The 26914-nt window shown below is 43.2% G+C and overlaps 1 protein-coding gene across 1 annotated transcript; it reads right to left on the reverse strand.

Moving 5' to 3' along the window:
- Positions 1-10437: 10437 nt before the first annotated feature.
- On the reverse strand, positions 10438-24954 carry NOM1 (nucleolar protein with MIF4G domain 1; the record flags this gene model as incomplete). Its single annotated transcript, XM_080340511.1, has 11 exons — positions 10438-10799; positions 11768-11877; positions 12594-12725; positions 13086-13218; positions 17072-17193; positions 17794-17961; positions 19252-19362; positions 19878-20201; positions 21925-22120; positions 23077-23201; positions 23992-24954. The coding sequence occupies 11 exons, from the start codon at positions 24952-24954 to the stop codon at positions 10622-10624; spliced, it is 2562 nt and encodes an 853-aa protein (XP_080196637.1). The 3' UTR covers positions 10438-10621.
- Positions 24955-26914: the final 1960 nt, after the last annotated feature.

Here is a 26914-nt window from a genome sequence, read left to right on the forward strand (position 1 = left end):
TATCCAAAACACATCAGCGTGGAGGACACATCGTTATCTTAAAAAAAATACCGCAATAAATGAGAACAATAAAAAAATCTCAAGGTACTTGAGATCACTCCCCCTGAAAAGATCCTCCCTCAGCCATTAATTTTCAATTAAATACCCGCTAATTAAACTGGTAAACGTGCGCCACCAGGCCAGATTTTTTTTGTGTGCCCAAGAGGCGTGTGTGTCCAAACGTGCCTCAGCCCTATGAAAAACAGCCTTGCGGGGCACAGGCAGCTATTCACGGCCTCTGTATCAAAGTCCTACCGGTGTATTGTGTCTGTCTCAATAAAATTAATCTCTTTAAAGCCCAGCGTCTCACAAGAATGCCTTCAGTGTTCCAGACTACAAGGGCAAATATGTTTTTCAGATTCTGTTTTTATGGACGGATTAAAGTTTATTTTCCATAATAGGGCACCTAATAAAACCCATAAAGCTCTGTCACTCTTACAGCTGGTGGCCTCATTTAACACTTTCACTTCGTAAATCATTTTACAACTTACCAGGTGTTTCCAAAACTGAAAGGAGAGGAGGGGGAAAGAGAGCAGGAGAGGGGGGAAAGAGAAATTAAAGTCACTTAAAATATAGATACGGTCTTTTGGCGGTGGGTGCATTTGCGTTGTCGCTTGGAAGGGCTTCAAAGAAGGTGTCGATCCCGACGGGGGAGAAAACCCTTTTAATCAGGATTTCCCACGCTCTTTTGAAGTGAGGAGGCTCGTCCCCACGTGCAGCGCAATCAAAGGCTCGGGGTGATTAGCGGAGCCCGGTAATGGGTGCGACACGCTCCGTGTTCCGCTCCGTTCCCCTCCCCGGGCGGTGGGTGCCCCGGGGTTTGCCCAGCGGGGCAGCACCAAGGGGGCTCATTTTTCTTTCGCAGCCCCAGGTCAGCCAAAGGCCGGGCTGGGGATGGAGGGGACACACTCTCCGGCTGAGCATCTCCCTGGGGTGCCCCCCGCAGCCATGCCCAGGGTGCTCCATTGGTGTTGGTGTGGTCACTTTGACTTAAGACCCGGCACAGGCATGTCTAGCAAGGCTTTAATCTAACCCCCTGTTTGAGATTTTATTATTCACTTGGTTCTCTTCCCCCAGACGCAGTAGGTAACAAGCCTCTTAAAACTTTCATTGCTGTACTTGAGAAGTGGTAAGTATGAACATGGACCTTTGGTGGACATTTTGCTTTAAAAAGCAACATGGTTTAGGCATGGATGTCATTAACTGGCAATTTCATAAGCATTAAGTGCTAAAACAAAAGAACCACAATAGGATCCATATGTTCGAGGTAAACCTGCTAAAAGTCTTTCAAATGGGAAACCATAAATACATAATCCCTCTCAAACTCTCCATGAAACTGCTGGGAACGAAATACTTCACTAGCAGACAGACTATTGATTATTTCTGAAGTCCAAACTGTTACTCTCATCCAAAACTAAGGGATTAATGTCAGCTTTTTGTCTAGTTCTCAGTAAGACCCAGCTCCACACTCACTCCTCCTCCTCTTATTCTCCTTCCCTTTACTCCTGCAGGCCTAAGGGTGGGAGGGTTCCATGCCCGCTGCTCTCTGGGTGATTGCAAGCGGCTGCCTTGGCCCCACAAATCCATCCAGCTCTGATGTCTGTTCCCAGCTCTGATTTCCCTGCTGGGGCCTGCACTAAGGGTTGGTTCCCCAGGCGCCACCTCAGGCACCAGAGATCCCTCAGGGTGGTGAATCTCAGCATAGATCCCCTTCTTTCTTTCCCAGCTTTCCTCCGTGTGCTGTGGCTGCCAGGATAACTGCACAATGCTTCAGCTGTGAAAGCAGAAACATTATTTTTAAATTCTTGAGCCTTATATCATCCTTGTGATGTGCGGGGTTCTTCTCGGTCATCTGTTTGAATCCCATGAACAGCAACTCAGGACAAATAGTGGAAGGGATGAAGCTCCCAGGGGACACCCTTGGATTTTGTGTGTAGTGATCAAATTATAGTCCTTCCACTCCCCAAATGCTGGTTCAGGTCTGGCCAGAGTTAAATGCCAACTACACATCCTCTGGGAGTTACTCAGTGACTGTGATAACAGATTTTTTAATTTTTCACTAATACTCGTGCAATCAGGACCACATTTACGGTGGGCTGGGGTTGTCCTGGATTAGATAAGGTGATTTTGTCTTTTCTGGGACTTTTTTGTTTATTTTTCTTGCCCTGAGGAGTGAGTGGTTGTGAAATGTCCCCTCCAAGGAGTCATCTGCAAGGGCAGTGGCCCTGGGCAGTATTTATCACCTTGTTCTCCATACTTGGAGGGCTGAAGATCTTTAGGTTAACTGAAGTACTCAGGCTCTACCTGTGTAGAAATGGAAGTGCCTGCATGGAAATGGGATCACACACAACGTGTAGGAGGTCAGAGTGGTCATCTAGTGGTCTGATCACAAGCCACTATCAAAATTGGGCATTCAGCTTTCTTTTGGAAAATAAACATGTTTTGCTGGGTTAAAGCTGAGACTGGTTTCTAAAATCAGTAGATGAGAAGAAGGACATCCTTTTCTTTTTGTAAAACCCAGAAGAGCCAGTGGCTTGCAATGAATTGTGTAGCTGGGAGGCTTAGCTCCATTTTACTGCCTGCAGGACATTTGCAAGCAGATCACAATTTCCTCTAATTAATCCATTATTTGAAATTATTATTCACAGGACTTCTGTTAATGTTCTTGGCTGGCGGTAGCTTTTGGCAGGTGGGACTTGTGTCTGAAGAGGGAGCGCGGATGGACAATACAGGAGCCTCTAATTCAGCTGCCTCCCGTCTTCCCGCACAGAGGAGACAGGGACAGAGAATTCCTGTCTCCATCCAGCACTGCAGGGCTGTGGGTACCATTGCCATAAATACCAATGAAAAGTAGCCAGCATGGATTTTAAGCTGGGGATGGGGCAGGGGAGCGATCCCAATTTAGAACAACATCTCTTGTCCATCGCCTCCTATCCCTGGATGCCCTTTCTGGAAAGTACGTGAAAGCCAAGCCCGAGCTAATTTCTGCAGTGTAATAGCAGCTGGCGATGCGCAGAGGTCTGCATAGACAATGTAATGATTCTTTCTGGACTTCAACTTGATGAATCTATAAAGCATGTATTGCTGTAGCAGCTAGGTGCAATTTTAGAAATGTTAATGAGTAATTACATAAAGGTTGTCCACAGTCATTGATGTTAATCACTGTTCTTTTGCCAGGGATAATTAAGATGACACTTCAGCAGCGTCAGCCAGTGGTTCCTGCTGTCTCTGCTGTCTCCTCCCCTCCCAGCTCCTGCTGTGGCTCTTACCCTCCTTCAGGTATCTTCTCGATGTACCTTAATTCCTCCCATGCTTTTAGCCCCCCAGATTTTCTGGAGGGCCTGATTGGCTGTGGCCTGAAGATTTTTAAGCTCTAGATGAGCATTTCACGTGGTCTTGTGGGGATGAGCTGAGGGTGCTGGGAGAAGCAGATTCAGATCTGCTGCCTCCACGCTCCTGCTCAGAGCATCAGGGCACTCAGCTCCATTCTGCAGGTAATTTGTTTAGGCAATGTGTGCAAATAACTTCACCTTTCTGTGCGTTCCATCTCATCAAACAGCTGGTTTCCCAACTTTTTTTTGCCTTTTTGTGCATCTTGGAAGCCTCTAATGAAAGGATCACGGTCAATATTAATGACTATGGAGGAGCTGGAACAACAGCTATGCAAGTATATGGTTTGCTGTACTAAAACTTATATTTTATCCACATTTTCACTCTTCAGCCCATGATTAGACACTGTTCAGTGTAATGCAGGATTCAGGGGATGGAAAGCCCATGATGGAGGTTTCAGCAGAGGAGCGAGACCCTGGCTGTGCTGCAGAAACACATGGATGAGTGGGCTGGGGTGTGAGTTTATCTCATGCCTCTCCTGCTGTATGACATCGAGGAGACAAGTGCATGACCTGTCCAGCTGCAGGGACCATGGAGTCTTGTTGAGATTGGAAGGCCAACTGAGGCATCTAAAGCTGGATCACCCCAGGGAGCAGCAGCTCCCAGCAGCTTGCATCAAGCACCATGAAAAACATCTGTTCTCTTGGCTCTGAAGCTGCCCAGAGGGTCGCCTCTGTCATTACTACAGCTCATGGGTGCTCCTTGCTTTGGGGATGGGAAAAAGAAACCATGTATCAGCTAAGGACAGATCCTTGAAACTCCTAGTCCTTTATTCTACCAGATTTTCGTCTTTAGGACTGATGAATGCATCTAAAGGTTGGATTTGTGGGTTGATTTTAGCAGCAGAGGAATAGGGGATAGTGTCAAAAAAGCTTCTGCAAAACCTGTTAATCCTGTGTCTCCGACAGCTCCACGTCAGCCTTGGGCAGCCCTGGCTCCTCCTGGCGAGGCCATTCCAGGGAAAGTGTTACTCAGCATCCATGAGGGTGTCAAAAACCTTTAAACTCACAAACCCAGTAATAAGTTTTACAAGAACAGAGCAGCCCAAGAAACCTTGATGGGTCTAGTGTCCCTCTGGATCTGACTCGTAGTGCTTTCAGACCACAAATTAGAAAAACGAACTGATTCAAAATCCACAGCAGCTTTTGAGCTCATCTATTGCCTGTTGCTCAAGCCACGAAGTGCTGGTGAAAAGCTCCCTAGAGCCTCCCTCAACAGCTTTTATCATTGTAGGAAACACTTATGATTTGGAATTCCTGTCCCTGCTTCCTAGTGCTGTGCTAATCCTAATTCCTAATCCTAATTCATGTGCTGCTTCCTAATCTCTGCAGCACAGTACCTGCACAGCCCTTGGCGTAATAAAAACCTTCAAGAGACCAACAGGCTCAGTTTCATCTTCATACAAACCAATTAGTTAAGGAATTTGGAAAGCAAACACCATCTAGTTAATGTTTTAAGCGTGAGTTGAACTGCAGAGTAAGGAACAAAAAAACAATCCATCCAGAAACTACAGCTTTGGCTAAGGAGGAGAGATTTTGTGAATAAGATGCAAGCCTAGAAAATGCAATCAAGATGACTTCTTTTTCCCCAAGATGACACTAAGCATACCTTGACTTATTGTCTCTATATCAGAAAAATGCGTTGCTCCATCCCCTGACTGTTCTTGCACTGGGCTCCACTGCCTCCAAACAATATTCCCTGTTATTTCATGCCAGGGCCATGTGTGCCGGCACACCCAAGAGGGACTTGGGGGACTCTCACCATCTGAATGGTAAAAGGTCCATAATGGAGTTTTTAATGAAAAATGTGTCATGCTTGGAAATCTTTCACATTTGAAAATGAAACAAGCATTTCACTGTTCCTGACAAAAGACTTTAAAGGAACTATTCAAAAAAAAGGTCTCTATTTATAATCTTAGACTGTACCTCTCATTCTAGTTACATGAGTTAATAATTTGAAGTCCTCCATTCACGCCATGTGAGTTGGTTTTGGTGCATGAACTGTTTCGTCTTAGGAGATGAGTTTTAAGGAATATTCGGTGCCAGCTGGCTCTTCCTAAACTTATCCTTGATGGATTCTCATTTCATTTCCTTAAAGCATTATTAGGGACACCACGTGATAACCGATTCTGAATTGTGCATGCATCTAAATGAGTGGGAGGCTACTGTAATTAGTTTTAAAGCAAGGCTGCAGGTCACACCAGTTTGCCGATAGCACAGCTGTTTCATACGGGCAGCTGTGACATCCATGCCTGCGGGCCTCACGGTAAACTCAGCTTTCCTGGAGGGCAAAGGAAAGTTCCTCCAGGAGACAAAATCACAAGTAGTGGCATATGGTAAAAGAGTCACATCTCTGCCTACAATTCCTGAAATCAGTCCAGCCCAAAAAGTCTTGGGTGGAACTTACACCCTTTGGAAAGTGACCGTACAGATCAAATTGTCTCCTGAGAACAAAATTGTTTCATTTACTGCAGGAAAAAAAATCACGCATTGATTCTCGCACACACGGGATGTAGCCGGGCACTAAGCCCCTATTACACTCAAAGCAGTAAAAATCTGAGTATTAGAGTTGCCACTTGCACATTTATTAATCTTCGGCACCGCGCTGCTCCCGGGCTGTAACTTTTCACGTGCAAAGTTCACCCGCAGAACAATGCGAACCAAACGATCCCAGATGTGTTTTAAGCGCAGTATTGGGTTGCACCCCTTTGCTGGCGCGAGGCAGGGCAGACCCGCTCGCGTCTGCGCCTTCGGAGCACGACTGATACGGACCCGTCATCCCCGGCGGGCAGGACAATGGAAAAATGTCAAGTTACAGGAATAAAAAAAGGCCCTGCAGATACTTGGCCCATTCAGGTGCGGTGTTAAAACCCTGCCAGAAGGACTCGCGTATGATTTATCAGCGTAACACTCCGGCCAAAGCTAAAAACCAGACTTGACTGCCCCAGTTCATTTTGATACAGAAAACAGAGAAAGTTTAAAACATCACTGTCCAGCTTAAAGGAAAACAAAAATTGAAACCGTGATAATAGCTGTGAGGGGATAGTGCTGTTTAAAGGGGGAATTGAAATCTTCTGCTATATAGCTAAAAACTGAAACATCCGCCTTTTAGTTAAATGCATCTAAACCAGATCATGCTGTATTTTCCACTGGCTTGTCAGGCGTAAGGATTAACGTTGCAACTGTAGCTGCTTGGTTTTCCAGTGGAGCGTAGTTTTACCAATTCAAAGCTATTTTCTGCTCATGAGGTAGTAGCTCCCCCAAACCTCCTTTATGGAAGAAATTTGGACGTTATAAGCGGCATCTTTTTTTTTTTTTTTGAACAATCAGGGAATGTTTCTCACAGAGGTTTGATGTTGGCTAACAGTATAATCCTCAACAGGAAGAAATCTCAACATGCTGTATTTTGTGTTATCGTACATTTATTCACAGAATCACAGAATGTCAGGGATTGGGAGGAACCTCTGAAGATCATCCAGTCCAATCCCCTCGCCAGAGCAGGAACACCCAGATGAGGTTACACAGGAAGGTGTCCAGACGGGTTTGAATGTCTGCAGAGCAGGAGACTCCACAACCTCCCTGGGCAGCCTGTTCCAGGCTCTGGCACCCTCACTGTGAAGAAGTTTCTTTTCATATTTAAGTGGAACCTCCTGTGTTCCAGTTTGATCCCATTACCTCCTATCTTTTCGTTGGTTGTCACCGAGAAGACCCTGGCTCCATCCTCCTGACACTCACCCTTTACATATCCATAAATATTCATGAGGTGACCCCTCAGTCTCCTCTTCTCCAAGCTAAAGAGCCCCAGCTCCCTCAGCCTTTCCTCACATGGGAGATGCTCCGCTCCATCATCCTCATGGCCCTGCGCTGGACTCTCTCCAGCAGTTCCCTGTCCTTCTGGAACTGAGGGGCCAGAACTGGACACAATATTCCAGGTGTGGTCTCACCAGGCAGAGTAGAGGGGCAGGAGAACCTCTCTGACCTACTGACCACCCCCCTTCTAATCCACCCCAGGTACCATTGGCCTTCCTGGCCACAAGGGCACAGTGCTGGCTCATGGTCACCCTGCTGTCCCAGGACCCCCAGGTCCCTTTCCCCTACACTGCTCATGGCATTGCACCATTCCATGGCAGGCAAGGCAGAAGGTGCACAAGCCTGGTGTAACTTCTCCAGCAGCCTCTGTTGCAGCCAGTGCTCAATGTCCAGTTTTGCAGAAAGCCACTTGCTGGCACTGGGACTTGCTGCTGTGACTTGGAGACCTCACAGCACCGACCGCCTTGCTGCTGTGACAGACAGGTGGGCAGGGCTGGCTTTGCTGGTGACAAGTTTCTTCTCCAAGGTTAAAAATAACAAATATATTAAAATACATATTATATATATTTACTAGTTATACTTGTATTTATACAGATATAATATATAAAATACATATTTTAATATACACAAAAATATAAAATAATATCAGCTTTCTTTTTCAAATGTGCCTCGTACACTTGGGATGCGCCTGGACCACAGAAGCAATAGCTTGCAGATGGGTACGCGCATCGATAGTGCACTGACAGCCTTTCCACCCCTGGGAAGCTGGGACGGTTTGGCCAGCCGGACCATGGAAAAAAGCTGTTGAACATGGCAAGATGCAAGACTCAGGAATCCACATGTATCCCAGAGCTGTCACATTTCTGTCTCACAGTTATTCCCTCACTGAATCACAGCCAGGGGATGGGACTTACTTGGAAACGCCCACAGCAATTGTCCTCGTGCCGTGACGCCAGCACTGGGGACTCGCAGTGTATTTTGGCCGCTTTCCTTGAAAATTCAGGTTTTTAAAAAAAACTTATGTTTATACATCAATGTGACAAAACTAAGAGCTGCAAGCAGGTAAAATGCGTTTTCTTCAGCAACAAAGCAATGGCTCTAATAACTCTAAGTTCGCACAGAGCATACTAGCTGATGGGGATAATGAATAACTAATGCAAGTCTCTATTTTTAAAAAAAAATAGCACCTGTAATTTTAGACTGTAAGGTCAAAACCATCCCCTCTAATTGCATGGCAACACCTGCAGCATGCTGCCTCAGGCAGCTGCAGCCGGAGAATAGACTCAGACCTATAAAACACGAGGCAACCTTTCCCCCGGCAGTAAAGGGTGGTCAATTCTGATCGCCAAGGAAAGCGTTCAGAGAAGGAACTGGCAGCCTGTCACATTTAATTTAAGGAAGATGTTGCAAGATTTATCTCAAAGAGGAAAGTCGCCTCAGCCTCCCAGCTAGAGCAATGTGTTTCCATTTATGTGTTACTAAGCCGTTGAAATGCTGGGTCTACCTAAACTCCTGCAAAAAAAGGTAATTGATTAGGTGGCTGCTGCAGTCTAGGGGGAGCAATTTTTACCCACTGAGGTCCCATGCATTCTATAGCAGCCAGTTCTAGGGGCTTGCACAGATTTTCTCCTGAGTCCAGCCTTCAGAACTAAAATACAAGGTTTGCCATAGCTGGCTGCAAGAGAGCTGTTTACATGCACTCTCCGAAGCTGTGATTTTTGTGTCCATCACAAATCAGTGTCAATTCTTCTGCCGCCCACACTTCTGTTAATCATTATGAATTTTAGAAATATTTTTACTATTTTTTAATTCATCTTCTGCCTGTTGCACGTAAGATGCAGCAGAAGGGAAATAATTAGATTTGTATACTTAGAACCTGTTGCTGGTATGAAACGGGCTGAAGAAAGCATCTCGCTTTGTTCTTTTAGTAGTAATCTCTTCTGTGTTAGTCGTTACCGTGCCAGCATCACCTGGGATTTGGCAACTGGATCTCTCTGCTCCTGGGACACCTTGTTTCCTACAACTTGCCCTCTCCAACAGACGGAAGGAGAAAAAACCAGCTTGTTGGCTGTGGGGGAAGCACTCCTGTTCCTGAAAACACTTCAAGTACAACCGAACAAGCACAGTATTCTACATTGAACTCTTTGATATAATGATAATAATAATCATCATCATCTTGTCTCTCTCTCTCTTGTTGCAGAACTGAAAATTTTCTAAGGATGCCTCCTGGGAGCAAATTTTCCCACCAGGGACAGATGCAAAGCAGCAGAACAGATCAATTGGTATCACATGCAATTAGGAGACATGATAATTGAGTGGCTTAGGGAGCACCAGAGGGCAAGTCTGGTCACAGATACAGGGCTGGCAGCTCCTGCACAGGTAGATAACGCATATACAGCACCTACTGTAGACCAGAGAGTGTTTTCCCCTCCAATTTAAGGTCAGTCTCCTCCTGGGAAGCCGTCTGGAGTAAAGTGAATGCAAATAGCAAAGCCTTTAGAAATATCACAGTTTAATGTGTAGTGGTAAGGTGACAAAAGAAACAAACCACTCAGCACTGAGCATCATGGAAATAAATGTACATTTTTTTTTAAACATCTGAATGGAAAATGGAAGCTAATTCTTAAGAAAAGTATTCTCTTATTGAGACTGACACTGCTATTGTTTATTATGCCTAGAAAAATCTGATTAGTACAAGTGTTAGAGAACTTCAATTTTAAAGCTGAGAAAAACACGCTCAAAGAGCAATATAACTATGCTGCGATTTCGAACCCAATATAATTGGGAAAAATCAGATCTTCAGGTCTTTGCTACAACTTTGAACCCAACTGAAGATCTTTTCCTGACCCACAGTCAGGTAAACAATTCATAGAATTAGTGGACAACTTCAACACTTTAAGAAAAAAGTTCATTTCTTCCCAAACTGACTCACCAGTACTTGTGCCATCTAGTGGCCTGTTTCTTCAGGCAAGTATTAATACATATAAAAGCCTTAATGCCGTTTCTTTAATATCCAGCGGTCGGTAGTCTACAATTATTTTAAATGAAAGGTTAGATTGTGCAATACAGAATACTAGGGTTGACTGGGAGTATGACAGAACAGAAATTCATTCTCCTCCCTGGATACGAACCATCAACACAAACACCTGTGCTAAAAAGGGACTTACCCAAAATATTTTCCCTTTCTACAGGAAAGCCTTGAATCGCCTTCAGTCAAACCTGTAAAGAGTGTGTGGAGCAAAGTAACTGTTTACATCAAAAAATAGCTCCTTTGGAATAACATCGCTCTCCTCATTCTCAATTATTTGGGTGTGAAAGACTAACGAAGCTTTGCATCTTCATGCAGACCTAGGTTTTCCATATGTTTTATTCAAAAAACAGGACTATAGTTTCAATTTGGACTCTTTTGCTTGCAAAGCCTTGGTTGCCAGTTCAACTCTTTCTTTTAATAAGCTAAATTCTTCAGCACTTTTTTGGGCTTGTGCGTTTTTCAGTAAGAAGTGGGTCAGGAAGAGTTTCAAGCCTTCCCGTAGCACTCCCAGTTTGGGGTTGTCAGATACCCTGTAAAGATACAGATCAAAAATAGTATTTAGTTATCTGCTGTTTCTGAATTTTCTTTTTTCTTTTTAATATTTTTTCAAATAGAGATGTAGAAAAAAAAAAATCTACCCTATAAAAGACTTTCTGAAGAGGTTTTCAAATTACCAGCAAGTCAACATTGGTTTGGCAAACAGCCCAAACACACTCAACACATAATTGGTCCTCAACAATAAAATGGAATATTGGAGCCTTAGGCTTGCTTTATGTAAACAATTACAGCAAAAAATGAGGCAAACACCATGTCTGAGCTTCCTTGTGACTTTGCAAATTTAAATTATTCCATGATTTTGTTGTATTAAGTCAGAAAGGATGTTGGTAGGTCACCGTGTCCGATCTCCTCTTTAGAGCTGGACTAATATGTAAGTGTGGCCAGACTGCTCTGAGTCTTTCCCATTCAAGTCCTAATCATCTCCAAAGTTAGAGATTTCCCAGCCTATCCTGTCTCATACATGAAAATGAGATTTTCCTGACAATGTTGATTTAAAAAACAAACAAACAAACAAACCAACCCTAAAATAATCCCCAAAACCTCAATAGTATTTCTTTATTCTTCTTTCTTACGCTAATGACACCTACTAGCAAAGATTGTTGGGAGAGTGAATTCCCACTGCACACAGACGGTAAAACAAGAAGGAAAGCAGGTAATCACAGAGCTCCGCTTATAAAAATCCTGTGACCAAAATGATATGTGGAATATCCAAAAGCCTTGTTTTGTGTAACACTTCTCACAGTTTTGTCTATATCAGAGCCTGTGCTAACACACAACTGATACACTTGCCCCCCACTCACCCTGGTGAGCTTCCTTTTTAAAGGATGGATCGCTGATCTTTGGAAAAGGCACTGTATAATTCCAAACAAAATGAGCAAACCTCTTATCTTCTTAATTACTACTCACCAAGGGTTCCCCGGAGATCCCTCTGATCACTTACCTCACAAAAATGTCACTAATTTCTTCGTCATCTGCTTTGATTAATAGCATACTTAATACTTGGCGCAAGAAACGGACTTTGGGTTTATCTAGTTCGCTGAATTCAATTACCTAGTAGAGAAAGACGGAGAACTAGATCAATTCAAATTTCAAACAGCCGAATTCTTTTCTAAACAACTTTTAGCACACCAACTGGCTTCCCATATATACCGAGTCTTAAGCTTGGCACAGAAGAATTAGCTGAGAACGCTGCCTCCAAGAGACAATACGGAAGGCAGAGAAGTTTTTAAGAAATAACCTTTCTAACAGCACCAGAATACTAGATATAATTTCTCAACTAGATAAATATTTCAGAAGTATCTAGGACACAGCACATAACTGCCTATTTAACATATTTCAATTATTCTTCTAATAATATTCTATGGACTCCCCATTCTGAAATGCAAATGCTCAGTAGATTTCTTCCTGATCTAACAAAAAAATATCAACATCAGCTAAAAAGCATAGCACGAAGCCACTAACAAAGCCTGTTAATGAGGGGGCCTCAGTTCCAACTCTGGATATTCTGAAGAAAATAATCTTACAAGTGCTCTAGATATAGAACTTTAGAGTTTCTATACGCATGGCTCACCACACGTTCCCTTTTCCCCAATGACAGCATCACCATAATCAACTGGATTAATTTGGTAATTTTAGAACAAGTTTTGTCTTGGCTTATGACCACGAACAACTAAAGTACCAGTAAGCTAACAGAGAAAATACATCTTTCATAGAAGCAGCAAATCCAAAGAAAACACAGAAGTATTTTGAAAAGAAAACAGACCAACCTTGAGGACAGAAAGTGGCAACGATTTTGTCCTTATTAAGTGAGCTAAGAGTGAGACCAAGTTGGAGATGGCGGTAGCTGACAGGTTTTCTAAATCTCTGATTTTGTCCCAAATACTGAACTGAAATGTCACCTAAGTGTCAAAGGAAAAAAAAGTACTACAAATCAAGTGACTGTTTAAATGAGTAACAACATAAAACCTTCCAACCTTCTGTTCCTTATGAGCCCTCTGTTAATTAACACAGATGCTTGACTAGACTCTTCAGTTCTTTTAAAATATGTAAAACGGAGAAAAGCAAACCTTCTGCAGCAGTTGTTTTATTTCCTGTTCATACCTGACCATGAGGACGCCTTACTGAATGCATAAGCTGTATCAGCAGAATTCTTCCTCGGGATCAAGATCTTACCAGGCACGCATCCATTCTCAGGTATTTAATAACTCTCTAACCACAACAACGGCACTAAAATAAAGTAGAAACAGATTTTTCTTCACCTGAAATCGTCTTTCACATTCACAAAACTTGTTAGCCAAAAACGCATAGAAGGGGTTATATGTCTTCTCCTGTAAGCAGCAGTAAAGGATCACATGAATAATTTCTCTCTCCTGCTGATCTTTCAGTCCAAGCCTAAAATTTAGCAAGAGAACGACAATCATTTAGTAAGGAAAAAATTACTGCCACAAAGTAAGAGCTACAGTCAATGCCCGAGAGCAATACTTGGAAAACACAAACCCAAACACCACATGAAATTTTACTTGTTAAAAGGTTCTTACAAAGTCTTTAAAACACTGAATGGACTCAAACCCTTCAGACTGGGTCCTGGTACGGCAATATGGAAACACTGCAGTGTTATCAGTGTTAAAGGGGTGGCTGCAAAGCCAAACCTCAACAGCCAGGAGTGGAATGATACAAGTGGAATCACCCCCTGGGGAAGGAGAGGTTGCCCATTCTGTGGTTGCGGCTCTCCATGAATTAAAACAGAGGAGATGGCTCTGTCGTCATGGGCTCTTGTGCCCCAGAAAGCAGCAGCAGTACTATCATAGCATGTCCTGAGTTGGAAGGGACCCACAAGGATCACGGAGTCCAGCACTGCAGCAAGCGCTGCTGCACAGGGCACCAACGCAAAAGTTAAATAGTGAAATGAGAACCATAGGACCCTGTTGTGGTTGTCTCACACTTGTACCTATGGTCATAGGAGGAAAACCGGCCTTTGGAACAGTATCAGCCTATTTAGAGAAACATGTCCAGGGTCCTTCACTTCTGTGGTACTTACTAGGTGTAAGAAAATACTTTAAGATGTTTCTCCTACTTGGTGATAAGAATATTTTCATTTCTAGGTCAACTCATTGCTACATAATACTTGAAATTCATTATTGTTTGATAGCAGCCTAAAAGGATGCAATCAGTGATTTCAAACCACCTTAAAAACCACAAAAAAACTCTAAAGAAAACAGCATCAACGAATACTTATGTTGGCATAAAGGCCAAGAACTGAGCAGCCTTCTCTGAAAGAGGCCCGAACCACTTTGGTGGGGAACAATAACTAACTCGCAATGTGCCTGTTCTGTGCACAATATGATTGAACTTCCAGGGCTGCCAAATGCTTGGCAGCATTAAAACCAATTAAAATGAAAAATGCTTTGTATTATAACCTGAAAAAATGTCAAACAAAATTCTTCTCATTGCTTCAAGCTCCACTTTCTTATGGCTTCAGTATAACTCAAGTGTATTTTCTAAGTTGGACTTCACTGGAAGCTGCTCTACCATCTGTAGAGTACAGTTTGTCATTGCTTGAGTCTAATATCTCTCATTTGTACACACCTCCGGACATCTGCCATTGCATTTGATCACAGACACATGCCAGATTAACAGAGAAAATATTAATACTGTCTTCTGGCCAAAAACCACCAGAATTTAAGGTTTTACAATATAAAAATCTGGTATGATTTCTAGGCTGATTGCTAATGAGCAGCGAAAACTTCCAAGTCTGCTTCTGCAATAGAGACCAGCACTACAAGTGCCGTGTCTGTGATACGATTTGCTCACTCTCCCATCAGCCAAGTTATATTTGACTTTATTACAGAGCAATAAGGTTTGTTTTTTCTTTTTTTTTAAATACAGAGGTTTTCAGCCACCAAACGTGCATTTAATAGACTTGTTACATTGCAGTCACTAATTTGACACACTCTCCTTTTCCTTGTGTTAACGATTCGACTTGAGGATTTTGGTTGGAAAACACCTTTAAGATCATTCTGTGATCGCTTCTATCATGACTTGCTTATTTAAGAAATACTCATGTTGCCAGATGGTTGTAACCAAGTATATCAGCACTTGGATATTCAGCTTTGTTGTTCCCTTCACTTCTTTGCCGACCTAGCAGTATTTTCTCATTGTAGAGCTAGCATTCCTAAACAACTAAAATTAAAGAGTTGGGATTGTCTCTCACTGCTGAGCTTCACTATAAACCTTACACAGATTTCATAAGCCTCGTAATCTTAGATAAATAATATTCAACTGCCTCACCTATTAAATCATTCATGAGTTACAATATTCCCATGGACTTGCATGTCTTGATCACTTTAAGAATTTCCCCCCACCACACAATAAATGTCTCTGGAACAGATGATTTATCCCCAGCAGAAGCCTGGCTCTAAGGTTAGTTGTCATCAGCTCAAGCCCAAGCCCATCATTGCCTTTAGAACCAAAATAGCAACAAATTGTTTCAGAAAATACCATCACATACTCACTACTCTGAATTACACGTCACACTACAAAAGGATGCTCAATACATTTACAAGTTTCCATTTTTTTTGTGAGAGGTGAAGTTTCTCAAATTCTTCATCTCTACGAAATAGCTTTAAAAATTGCCTCTTCGTCAAACTTAGCAGCATTCATTCCCCCTCACATGCAAATCTGTGCTTTCTGAAGAGGTGCAGCCTTTCAGCTGATGAAATACATCAAATCTCACTCTCTTTGTCTCCAGCGATGTTCCCAACCCTCCCTTCACACTGACACTTCAGCAATCACAAGCTGAGCCACTTCAGGGAGCTGTTCCGGCTTCAAACTAATTACTTTCTTTTGATGTAAGGAGGAGGAAGACAAGCAGAACTATAGCAGCCTGGATTTAAAATGGTTTAAATTACCATTTAACCACACCTCAGCCCTGCCAGAGATCTAGCAGCAGATGAATCAACAAGCACAGTTAAAATATTTCTTCATATATTTCTCATGCTCTTTCTCGTGTGACTGACACCAAACATGTAAGTATGAATTCCCACACGCTCTGGAACGCATGTTCACATTACAGTTAATTCCTTCACCAACAATTCTGTGTACCTTCCATTATGCTCTGCCAGATGTGGGCAGGTTTGAGAATTCCTCTGTCTTTGAGTTTGCTGTATAAAAATCAGTATCAACACACCGGGCAATCTGCAGACAGAGCTTTTCTGCCACGCCTGTATGTACACAGATTTGTACACTGGTTTAAATAGCACGGATGAGAGTCAAGGATCAATTTGCAAATTGAGCTACCAGGTCTTGGCAAGAACTGCAGCAGCAGCAGCTAATTTCCTTTAATTGAACAGGCCATATTAAGATATTGGAATGACTCCATCACAGTCTTAAATTCAAGCTGTGTTTTGCAGAAGTGGCATTTAATCAAATATTAGTTGACTTTATTACAAAGTCTGTTTTGGTTTGATTAGCAAATTAAATAATTGCATGCCATCCTGGTAAGACAATTCCCTTGAATTACAAGGCTGCAATAGAAAAGTTCAGACCTGATCTCTCCCCTCCCAGTTACTACAGATTTACAATTAATATTCTGACAAACACAAAGAACAGCTTAGTTTGAGCTTTTCCCCGATCACATCTTCTTCTAAAGAGCTGTTTGCCAAGTGATAAGGAAACTGGTCTTGACATGAAATGTGACCCTGGACCAAATCCAAAGCTAATAAATCCTGCCAAAGGGAAGCGGAGGTGCTAGAGCACTACCAGGTCACGCAAGTATGGACAGAGACCTGCAAGATGGCTGAACAAGGTGGCAAGAAGGAAGCAGCAGTAGTACAGAAACCCAGTGACAAAGAGATGTCATGAAGGGGCTTCTGGGCTGCCTCTGTAAGGACGCAAACCTGCAACAGACTTCCACCCGCTACTCGGGGACAGACACCTTCAGTGCAAAAAGATACAGGCTCCTGAAGCCAAAAGACTCTGTAAATCACAGTTACAGACACGAGTGACAGTAACAGGGATCATTCCCTTCCTCTGACCGCCAGTCAGTTCTGCCTGCCCCCTGCTAGTCCTCATAGCAGGGCTTTGGTCCCTCTCCTACCTTTTTACCCCATGTGGACCACTAGCAACACTCATCTTTAATTGTATTATCAATTAAATGCTCTTAGACCCAGACCAGCAGTGATATTTTTCCAATTCAGCTAATGCTATTTTTAGTTCTGGGCTGTCTTCTGCGCTACTCTGTACTTACTTGAGAAGCTTTTCAAAGGCATCCATGAAGTCTTCACTTGTCATCAAGACACAAAATATACTTCTCCTGATATCGGTGTTCATCCTCTGCTTACGAGCAAGCTCCATTATCTTTGCACTCACCTGAAAAACAAAAACTATTTTATTTACTCTTGCTTTAAGAAAGCTGCTTCTGTGTAGCCTCTAATAAGACCATTAATGAAGATCTCCAGTGAATTGTGAAGCATCAGTCCAAAGGTCCTGAGCTTTTGTCCAGTGGCACAGACATCATCAGGAACTTTTTCAACTAGGGAAATACAATTAATCATTTTAAACACATGCTTCTCTAACGTAAGACACCACGACCATCTCATCATACTCATTTTAGAATCAGCTTGGATATATGTCACCCACAGACAGACAAAACTACCTGTCAGAATTCATACTAGCAAATCCATGTTTAAATCAAGTTTCTTCTTCCACTGACGTAAATTACTTTTGCAATTCCACAGGATAAGAAAAAACAAGCTAGACCAGAACACTTGTAGTAATAGCTCTTATGAAGTGCATTAGAACAACATTTTGAAAAATATAAGAGCAGAACTCACATTGCAAAGGCTTAGTCTTACAAAAGCCCATGAAGGGTTTTTTTGGTGGGCTCTGAAACGAACTTATTCACTTGTATGAAGAATATTCAAAAGATCACAAATATTTAGACTCCTAACCAGCACTGCTTGGATTTACCTTTCCTATCTGCAGGTTTTGCTGAGTATTCCTGTTTGTCTCATTAATCATCGGTGCTCCGCTCCAGGACGACCCTACGATCCACCAGCGACCAACCCGATCGGCGCTGAGGAGAGATTCCAGGGACACGCGGAGCTGAGTTTCTTTACCAGAACTGCTGCTGTGAACCTTGAATGGCAAAATACAAAGAATCCAAAAGCTTTTAGTTGAAGTTTTGTTGTTGTTGTTTTTCTTTAAAACAAAAACAAAACAAAACAAAACCCAACAAACGAAGAAAACAGCAAACACATTAATTAAAGTATTTGTTTACAAGTAATTTTAAGTAAACAAATAACTTCACCACCACAAAGGTCTTCACATGTTCACTCAGCAACCTGAAAAGAACTTACAAGTTCCCCATATGCTCTAATTCCTCAAACACAAGAAGTTGCTTAAATCTACATTTTGAAGCTCTTTAATTGATCCTCTTTTCTAAAAATTAAAAAATAAAAGAGTAGCCATCTTCCACTTATAAAACGTGATTAGAATTCAGACTTGATGCTGACACTGAAAATCAGTTGCAGCATCTTACAATCTGGTCATGATTTTCTTTTGAATACTCGTGACTAAATAAAATAAGATGACAAACTGCCTTAAGTTTTGTACAATTCAAACAACAAAAAGTTGAAATTCTTTGTACAAAATAAGAATTTTCAACTAAAGACTCTAGAAGCGTACAAAGAGGACTGCAAGAACTTAAGAGAGGAAGCTCTACAGAATTAGGCTACCCAGCTTATTTTTGCCTGGCCTGTTGTCACTGGTGTGCACATCCTGCACATACAAATTTCTGAGAATTAAGATGCTACAGGTGTTGTAGACAAGTAGTATTAATTTTCAAGTTGGAGACACATGCGCTCCAGAACCGGATTCAAGTCTTGTGAAAATGAATTAGTTCTCAATCCACAGAGACAATTACTGTGACAGATTTTACACTGTGGTGTTCTAGACAAAACACCCTCTCTCCACCAAAAAACAAACCAAACCAAAACAAGGAAGAAAAAACATTCAGGTTTTCAGAAGCGTTAGACTTCCAAAATAACTCTGGTGAAGTTTGAAGCAGGTGCCAGCATGCAAAAATCTATTAAAGAAAAGAAACAAAACTCATCATACTGACTCATTTCTTCTGCACAATTATTAAACACTCCACAATCTCTTTTTCAAATACAGGACTCTGAGGCAAAGACTTTGGGTAAATATTATGCCCTTTCCCAAACTGTTCTGCAGAAGGCTGGTTGAATGCTGACTTAACTTGGACACAGGAGATCATATTTAACGATCCAATAAGTTATTTTTATCCACAAGAGCTTCAGACTGTTAAATGAATTTTAAAACGCTATAGCCCATCAAGCCAGCATACAATACAAATAATTACATCTGGCTGAAGAACAGCTCTAGTACATATGTCAAGAAAGTTCTCACCAGTGCTCTTTGCAATTTGCGGAGTTTTTCAACTGGTTCAGGATCATAACCAGGAATCTTACGCATGTCATTATTCCTTAGCGCCAACATCGTCTCTAGCATAAAACGAACCTATTGGGAGAAGAGATATTTCTGTGAATTATGTGCTGTAAGTTCACCTAATAAAGTAGAGAGTGTACTTTAAGATTATTGTTCTGTGAAAATAAGCAGCTCAGCTGGCAGTGCATATCAAAATTTAGATTATATGAATACAGAGAAGGATGTTCACTTTAACTCCTGTTATATTCATTTGTGTTCAAGCTTCAATTGAAAGCTTAATCTGGCAAACACCATGCCTCAGTGACCGTTTTTTTAAGCATACAAAGTATCATGAAACAGAAGCACCATCCATTCCATAAGGCACAAACCAGTCCTAGTCTCACCCATTACAAGCATTTTGGTGTCTGTGTCCTAAGAACTAATGGAGAAAGATAAATGCAAATAACTGAATGCAACGACTGAACACTAATGGTAACGTAGAATCTAAATAGAGTATAGCAGAGCACATTTTTGTAAATTAACACACGTATCCAAATGGTTATTAAATCTAGTCAGAGCAGAAAAATCTTTAAAATACACAGACATACCCTAGTCTGATCCTGCAGTTTCTTGTCTGCTGTGTTTGCTTTCTTCTGGGCTTCAGTGATCAGTTCCTTCAAAGCCAATGCATCATCTTTTCTTAAGGAAAAGCCCACGTTTTTCAGAAGGAACAAAATCAACTCAATCTCTTTCTCAGTGAACGTGCTAACAAGCTTCTTCAGAATATCAAAGATCAGCAGAGAATGAACCACATGGAAGTTATACAAATGAGCAATCAAGGCAAGAAGGTTTTCACATTCTTTCCCTTCAACATCACTTTTACAGAGTTCATCAAATTTCTTCACCACGGCTTCCAAAAAGTGAGCGCCGACCTGGCAACAGTTCCATTAAGGGGAAAAAAAAAATCCAGCAGTTAAGTGTAAGTAGATTTTACAGACATCTGTACAACATTCATTTTTGGGGCACTGACACTATTATTGTTGCTTCTCCTAAGCAATATGGATGTTCTACATTTACAAACACAAACGTCTAAGTGGTGTGACATTTTCTTGAAGTACATGTTATTTACACCTCATATATGCCACCCGGTTGCCTTTTAAAGTCCATGCAAGACAAGCAAATGTTATGAACCTGCACTATACACACATCAGAATGTATTTGTTTACAGTTTCCATGGACACATGTGGAATCTCTGTATTTGTGAAAAGAGACCTGATGCTAAAGACTGGAATTTAAAAGTATGCCAAAATATAGGTAGGTAATGTACTGCTAAACAAGATCCCTCCATTATTACAGTGCTAACATTTGCTGACTGTTGTTAGGAAAACCAGAAGTCCCAGTAGCAGAACTTGCATTACAAGCCTTGACGATATTAAATGTTAACCATCCAACAAATTGCACAAATGTATAAAAACAGCTACTGGAATCCTGACTTCTGCACTGCTCAAACTAATCTAAAACGCAGCTGTGCTATCACACATCCCCGTAATGCATATTCTACCTTTATTTTACAGAAAGAATAATGGAGCTTTGTAATACACTTAAATACTACAGTCTCAGATTCAAAGATGCTGTGTAACAGAGTCAGTGGTACAGAATACAGTCTGGATATCATCTTTTTCTAATATCTATTAGTTTATCTATATCTAAATGCTATTACTAAGTATTTTGCAAAACTTCAACTTCTAAAAAGATTGTGCTTCTCTTCTTAAAAAAGCATTCTATTATTATATTTGCAGTCAGAACTGCCTTTCAAACAGCAAAGAGGAACAAAAAAAAAGTGCAATGGTAAGGCTGTGTGGAGAAAGCTGCTGTAATTGCATCCATCTGATATTGAATATGATTTCAGAGACAGCATTCAGGTCACTGTATGACAAACTGAACAACTTGCATCCACATAACTTTGGAATTGAGCCACAGAAAGAAAATGGAACTTGATGGGAACAAAGTGCTTAAACACCTCAGTTGATATCAGTAGTTTCTGCTGCTTCTGAATAGTAAGCAAGAGATATTTTATCCAAATAATTCATCAGGCTTAAACACACACACACACACGAAAGCCAAAAAATGTTGCAATGTTTTTTGAAGTTTTTGATATTCTGGAGTCATTGGTATACCTAATTAATTCCACTGATAATTTGCATTATTTGGCTTTAAAAAAGGACTTTTTTCCAACGATGTAAAAGGATTTCTGTAACAGCAACACTTTCCTTATCTGGATACACATTGTTCAAGAACAATACTCTCATATACCCAAGACAGCAGAAACGGATTAGTGTAATTAAAGACGAAACCTGGAGCTTAAAAAAATCAGTTTTATGGATGCAGAAAGATTTTGATAAAAACAATGATGTCTTTTATAAGTGATCAGAGGTAACTCATGAAGGAAATAAATTAACCAGACAAAGCAACAGATTTGGTCCCTTTCACTTATAGACACCTTGCAAATTAGCTACAAATACTGATGAAATTCAACTAGAGATGCTTTTTAGCAACACACAATCAAAAACTAAAATGTAATTGAAACAAAATATCAAGGAAAACAGTCTACTATAGGCATTATTAAACAAAATTAGTCCCAATCACAAGAATTACCTCAATTCCTACGTTATGATGAAGAACGCTGACCAAAAGGACATGCTCCATCATCAGTCTTGCGGGCATGGCAACTGCGGTCACACAGGCATTCATGAGAATATCGGTCAGAGTTTCATTCATGTCCTTCCTGCTGTTGGACATGTAGAGCTCTTCCATCTGCCCACTAATGGAGGCCAAATTCGGTTCACTCAGCCTATTGAGAAACAAAATCCAGCGTTCACTTCTTCTTATTTTACACAGTTCCATAATTTTCAATTTACCTGAAGCGAAACCTATTATATTTAGAGAAACTAGCTTGGCTGAGGAAGAAAGACGGAAAAGATGACTGGAAGGGACCTTCTATATTTTGCTGTGTTCACTAAATTAAAAAAAATACAACATATGTTTAGTATTGTTTTTAAATATGAACCTGTTTTTACAGGTTAGCAGCAGTATTAACAAAGCACCGACAATGTGCTTACTGTCACACTGAACAGACTTATTACAAGAAAACAGACTCTGTTAGTAGCAGTTCTAACTATGGCACATCGCTGTCCTTGGAGGAATTAAGTATGAAAATACCTCACACTTTGCTAGCATATATCACATTCTCAACAACTGAACAAACTGCAGACTGTAGTCTGCATTTTACAAATAACAAAGTGAAAAGAAAATGACAACTGATTTCTATTTTTAAAATAAAATTAAAAATATGTGAATGTATTAATTACTTTTTCTGTTGTTCAGTACTTTAAGCTAGGAGCAATACAGAGCTATGAGCTCCTCCTCAGTTGTAGTGTTAAAGAAATTTAGTTTTATTTAATTAAAAAAATAAAATGCCTTTTTTGGGGGGTTATAACTCATACTATGAGGTTTTTTTATAGGCATACTCCAAGTGACACTTAGTGAATTATACCCAGCATGTGCAGGCAACTGCTGTGTGGAATTCAGCCCAAACTTAAATTTATTTTCTAGATTTTTCAACTTGTGTAACGACCAGCTTTGAAGAATTTCTATCAACAAAGATAATTATTATTAAGAATAGCAGACATGATCGCCAACTTAAAATCAGTTTGTGAAGAGAAAAGTCACATCATTGCCACTTTTCTTTGAATGATGAGCACTGTCACATCAAACTGGAAAGATTAATGACTTTCCTTATTACATTACCTATTAATGAGACCATTCACCATTTTCTTCAGTCTTCTCAATTCCTCTCTTTTCTTGTCATCTAGTGTCTCCTGAACTTTTCTTACATGAGGGGGAACATACTTCGTAGCATTGTCATTATGACTCTTACCAGGAAAAGAACAAAATAAGATACCAAATGAGACTAGTATCTAATGATTCGAAAACAAATATACATTTCTACTTAAAATACACCAAACTTTTAGTTAAGCATGTATTTTACCATCTAATAACTAATGCCAAAGGAACAACTTCATACAGAAAAGAAGCACACAACAAGTTACGACTGCCCTGATGGCAGCAAAATCCCTTTCCTTTATAGGAGATTTTCTTTAAGTTATTGCTACAAAAACCTGACATCCTAGGTCTTGGTTTTATCAGCTGCAGATGGACTAACAGTTTAAGTTACTGCCATGTGGGCTACATGACCCATTTGGGTTCAGGTTGTGGAATGTAGTTTAAGCAGCAGGTTTCATAGAATCATAGAATAGTTTGGGTTGGAAGGGATCTCCGAAGCTCATCAAGTGCCATCCCTGCCATGAGCAGGGACATCTTCACCAGATCAGGTTGCTCAGAGCCCCATTCAGCTTGGCCTGGGATGTCTCCAGGGATGGGGCATCCACCACCGCTCTGGGCAACCTGGGACAGGGCTTCACCACCCTCTGTGTAAAAAATTTCTTCCTGATCTCCAGCCTTAATCTCCTCTCATTTAGTTTAAAACCATCACTCCTTGTCCTACCGCAACAGCCTCTGCTAAAAAGTCTGTCCCCATCTTTCTCATAGGCCTCTTTTAAGAACTGAAAGGCCACAATAAGGTCTCCCCAGAGCCTTCTCTTCTCCAGGCTGAACACCCCAACTCTCCCAGCCTGTTTGTATTATCTGAGGTGGACACCTCACCTCCTCCTCATCCTCCTCCTCTCCCGGGTGCTCGCTGGCCTCAGGCTCCCCGCTGTCCTCGGGGGCCGAGCTCTTGCTCTCCCACTGTCCCTCCACATCACCCCCCTCGGAGGGGTCTGAGGCATCGTCCTGCTCATCCTCATCCTCCTCCTGCTCATCCTCGTCCTCTTCCTGCTCCTCCTCGTCCTCCGCCGGCCCGGGCTGGCTCTGCCGGGGTCCAGGCTGGCTCTGCCGGGGTCCAGGCTGGCTCTGCCGGGGTCCAGGCTGGCTCTGCGGGGGTTTCGGGGTCTCCTCCTCGTCGCTGCTCTCGCACAGCCAGCTGAGCCCGCCCCCGGAGCCCAGGGCGCCCAGCACGTAGCCCAGCCCGTCCCGCAGGAAGCTCTGTGGCAGCTTCTCCTCCTCCGCGCTCCCCTCCCGCTTCTTGCGGCGTTTGCCCAGCCCCAGCTGCCGCTCCAGCCGCCGGATCTCCTTCTCCTCCTCCTCGTTGGCCTCCAGCAGGGCCCGTTTCCGCGCCCAGCCGGTGCCGGGAGCTGCGCGGGGTGTCGGCGCCGGGACCGGCGGCTTCGGCCGCTTCTTCCCGGCGGCGGGCGAGGTGGCGGCTCCGGGGCGGGGGGCAGGAGCCGGCTTGGTCGGAGCCGGCCTGGCCGGAGCGGGCTTGGCAGCAGACGGCTTGGCCGGAGCGGGCTTGGCCGGAGCGGCCGGGGCCTCCACCGGCTCCCCGCGCTGGAGGCGGCGGCGGCGGCTCCGCTTGAGCCTGCGCTTCTCCTTCCTGGCTTCCCGGCGGCTCCTGCGGTTCTGCCTCTCCGAGTCCTTCAGCAGGCGCAGCTGCGGCTGGTCGCCAGCTGCCTGCACGAAGTCTTGCACCGACTGCCGCAGCCGAGCCAGCTTCCCGCCGCGCCGAGCGCGGGCGGCCGCTGGCCGCTTCATCTTCCCCCCTGCCACGCCGCTCCTGGGCGCCGCCATCTTGCGGAAGGGCCGAACCTCCCTCTTCCGGCGGGCGGCCGCCATTGCGGGCGGCAGCGCCCCCTGCTGGGCGCCGAGCGGCCTCTCCGGCGGTTGCCGGGGAGCAGGAGGAAGCCTTAGCAGAGATGCTAAATTCACAGACATCCGCTCTTTTTTTTAAAAAAAATATAAATATATATATTTATTTAATTAAATGTATTTTCTTACAGAAGGAACTGGAACAGTCAGTTTTCATAGCCCTGGCTGTGGCCACAAGGCCCTGATGCCCATCAGGCTCTGGGCTCTCACTGGGGTCTCATGAGGCCGCAGGAGCTGAGGGACATCAGCACCAATGGCCTCTCCTCCACCTGCCCAAGCCCCCATGTAAAGCCCCTTGCAGCCCTGCTGGTCTCTGGTGTCTCTTTCTGAGCAGGCCAGGGATGGTGCTGCATGAGGAATGGCTGAGGTCTCTTGTTTTGTTCAGCCTGGAGGAGGCTGAGGGGAGACCTCATGGCGGCTGCAGCTTCCTCACAGGGGGAGGAGGAGGGGCAGGCACCGAGCTCTTCTCTTCAGTGACCAACGACAGAACCCGAGGGAATGGCAGGAAGATGTGCCAGGGAAGGTTTAGGTTGGACATCAGGAAAAGGTTCTTCACCCAGAGGGTGCTGGACACTGGAACAGGCTCCCCAGGGAGGTGTCACAGCCCCAAACCTGACAGTGTTCAAGAAGAGACTGGACAACCCCCTCAGACACACAGTGTGAACTGTGGGGTTGTCATATGCAGGGACAGGAGTTGGACTCGATGATCCTTGTGAGTCCCTTCCAACTCAGGACATTCTATGATTCTTCGGTGTCCACGTTTATGGCCTCTGGTGGTAACTTCTCTTGTGGCATGATAGACACAGAACTAGACATAGGGGGATTCAGAGTAGAGGTGAAAGTGGCCACATAAGCAATCTGATCTGAGGGCAGCGAGCAGCCGGGAGAGGAGGAGGAGATGAGGTGTCCACCTCAGATAATAAAACAGGCTGGGAGAGTTGGGGTGTTCAGCCTGGAGACAAGAAGGCTCTGAGGAGACCTTATTGTGGCCTTTCAGTTCTTAAAAGGGGCCTATGAGAAAGATGGGGACAGACTTTTTAGCAGGGCCTGTTGCAGTAGGACAAGGGGTGATGGTTTTAAACTAAAGGAGGGCAGATTAAGGCTGGAGATCAGGAAGAAATTTTTTACACGAAGGGTGGTGAAGCCCTGTCCCAGGTTGCCCAGAGAGGTGGTGGATGCCCCATCTCTGGAGACATCTCAGGCCAGGCTGGACGGGGCTCTGAGCAACCTGATCTGGGTGAAGATGTCCCTGCTCATGGCAGGGGTTGGACTGGATGAGCTTTGAAGGTCCCTTCCAACCCAAACTCTTCTATGATTCCACAGCAGTGTGTGGGACAAGGTGATGAAGCTGCTGGGAACGGTGGCCCCTGACACAGGGATGGGATCCTGCCAGCTCTGCCTGGCCCAGCACAGCAGATGACAACTTGTCTGTCATTTACACAGTCAGAGGGAATTAAATGTCCCATGGCAGCTTGCTGCTGTCAGCAGGAAAACCAATTGGTTGGTCTTATTTTTAGTCTCCGTGCTGTGCTCTAGGCTTATGCAGCCTGCTGGGTTTGTGTGTCTCACCCTGTGTCTGTGTCTGCGTCCTCTCCTCACACCAACTTTGAAATCTAGTGCCAGTTTTAGTCGTGTATGGCAGATGCCAGGAGTTCCCCGAAACACTGAATTCCCTCAAGTTTCATTAAAATAGGTGGCTGGATAGAGGAAAGAATACCTCAGCTGAACAAAGTGCTGCAAGATGATCTGAGATGGTAGCAGACACCAGAAAACACAAATGAAAGCCAGCACACGTGGCCCAGTTTCAGAAAAAGGGTCAGTCTTGAATTTCCTGTGGGGATTCAATCTGTGGGAAGTCGGGCTTCCTTATTTTGTTCTTTGG

This window comes from Nesoenas mayeri (genome assembly GCF_963082525.1).
Source record: "Nesoenas mayeri genome assembly, chromosome: 2".
Classification (NCBI taxonomy): domain Eukaryota; kingdom Metazoa; phylum Chordata; class Aves; order Columbiformes; family Columbidae; genus Nesoenas; species Nesoenas mayeri.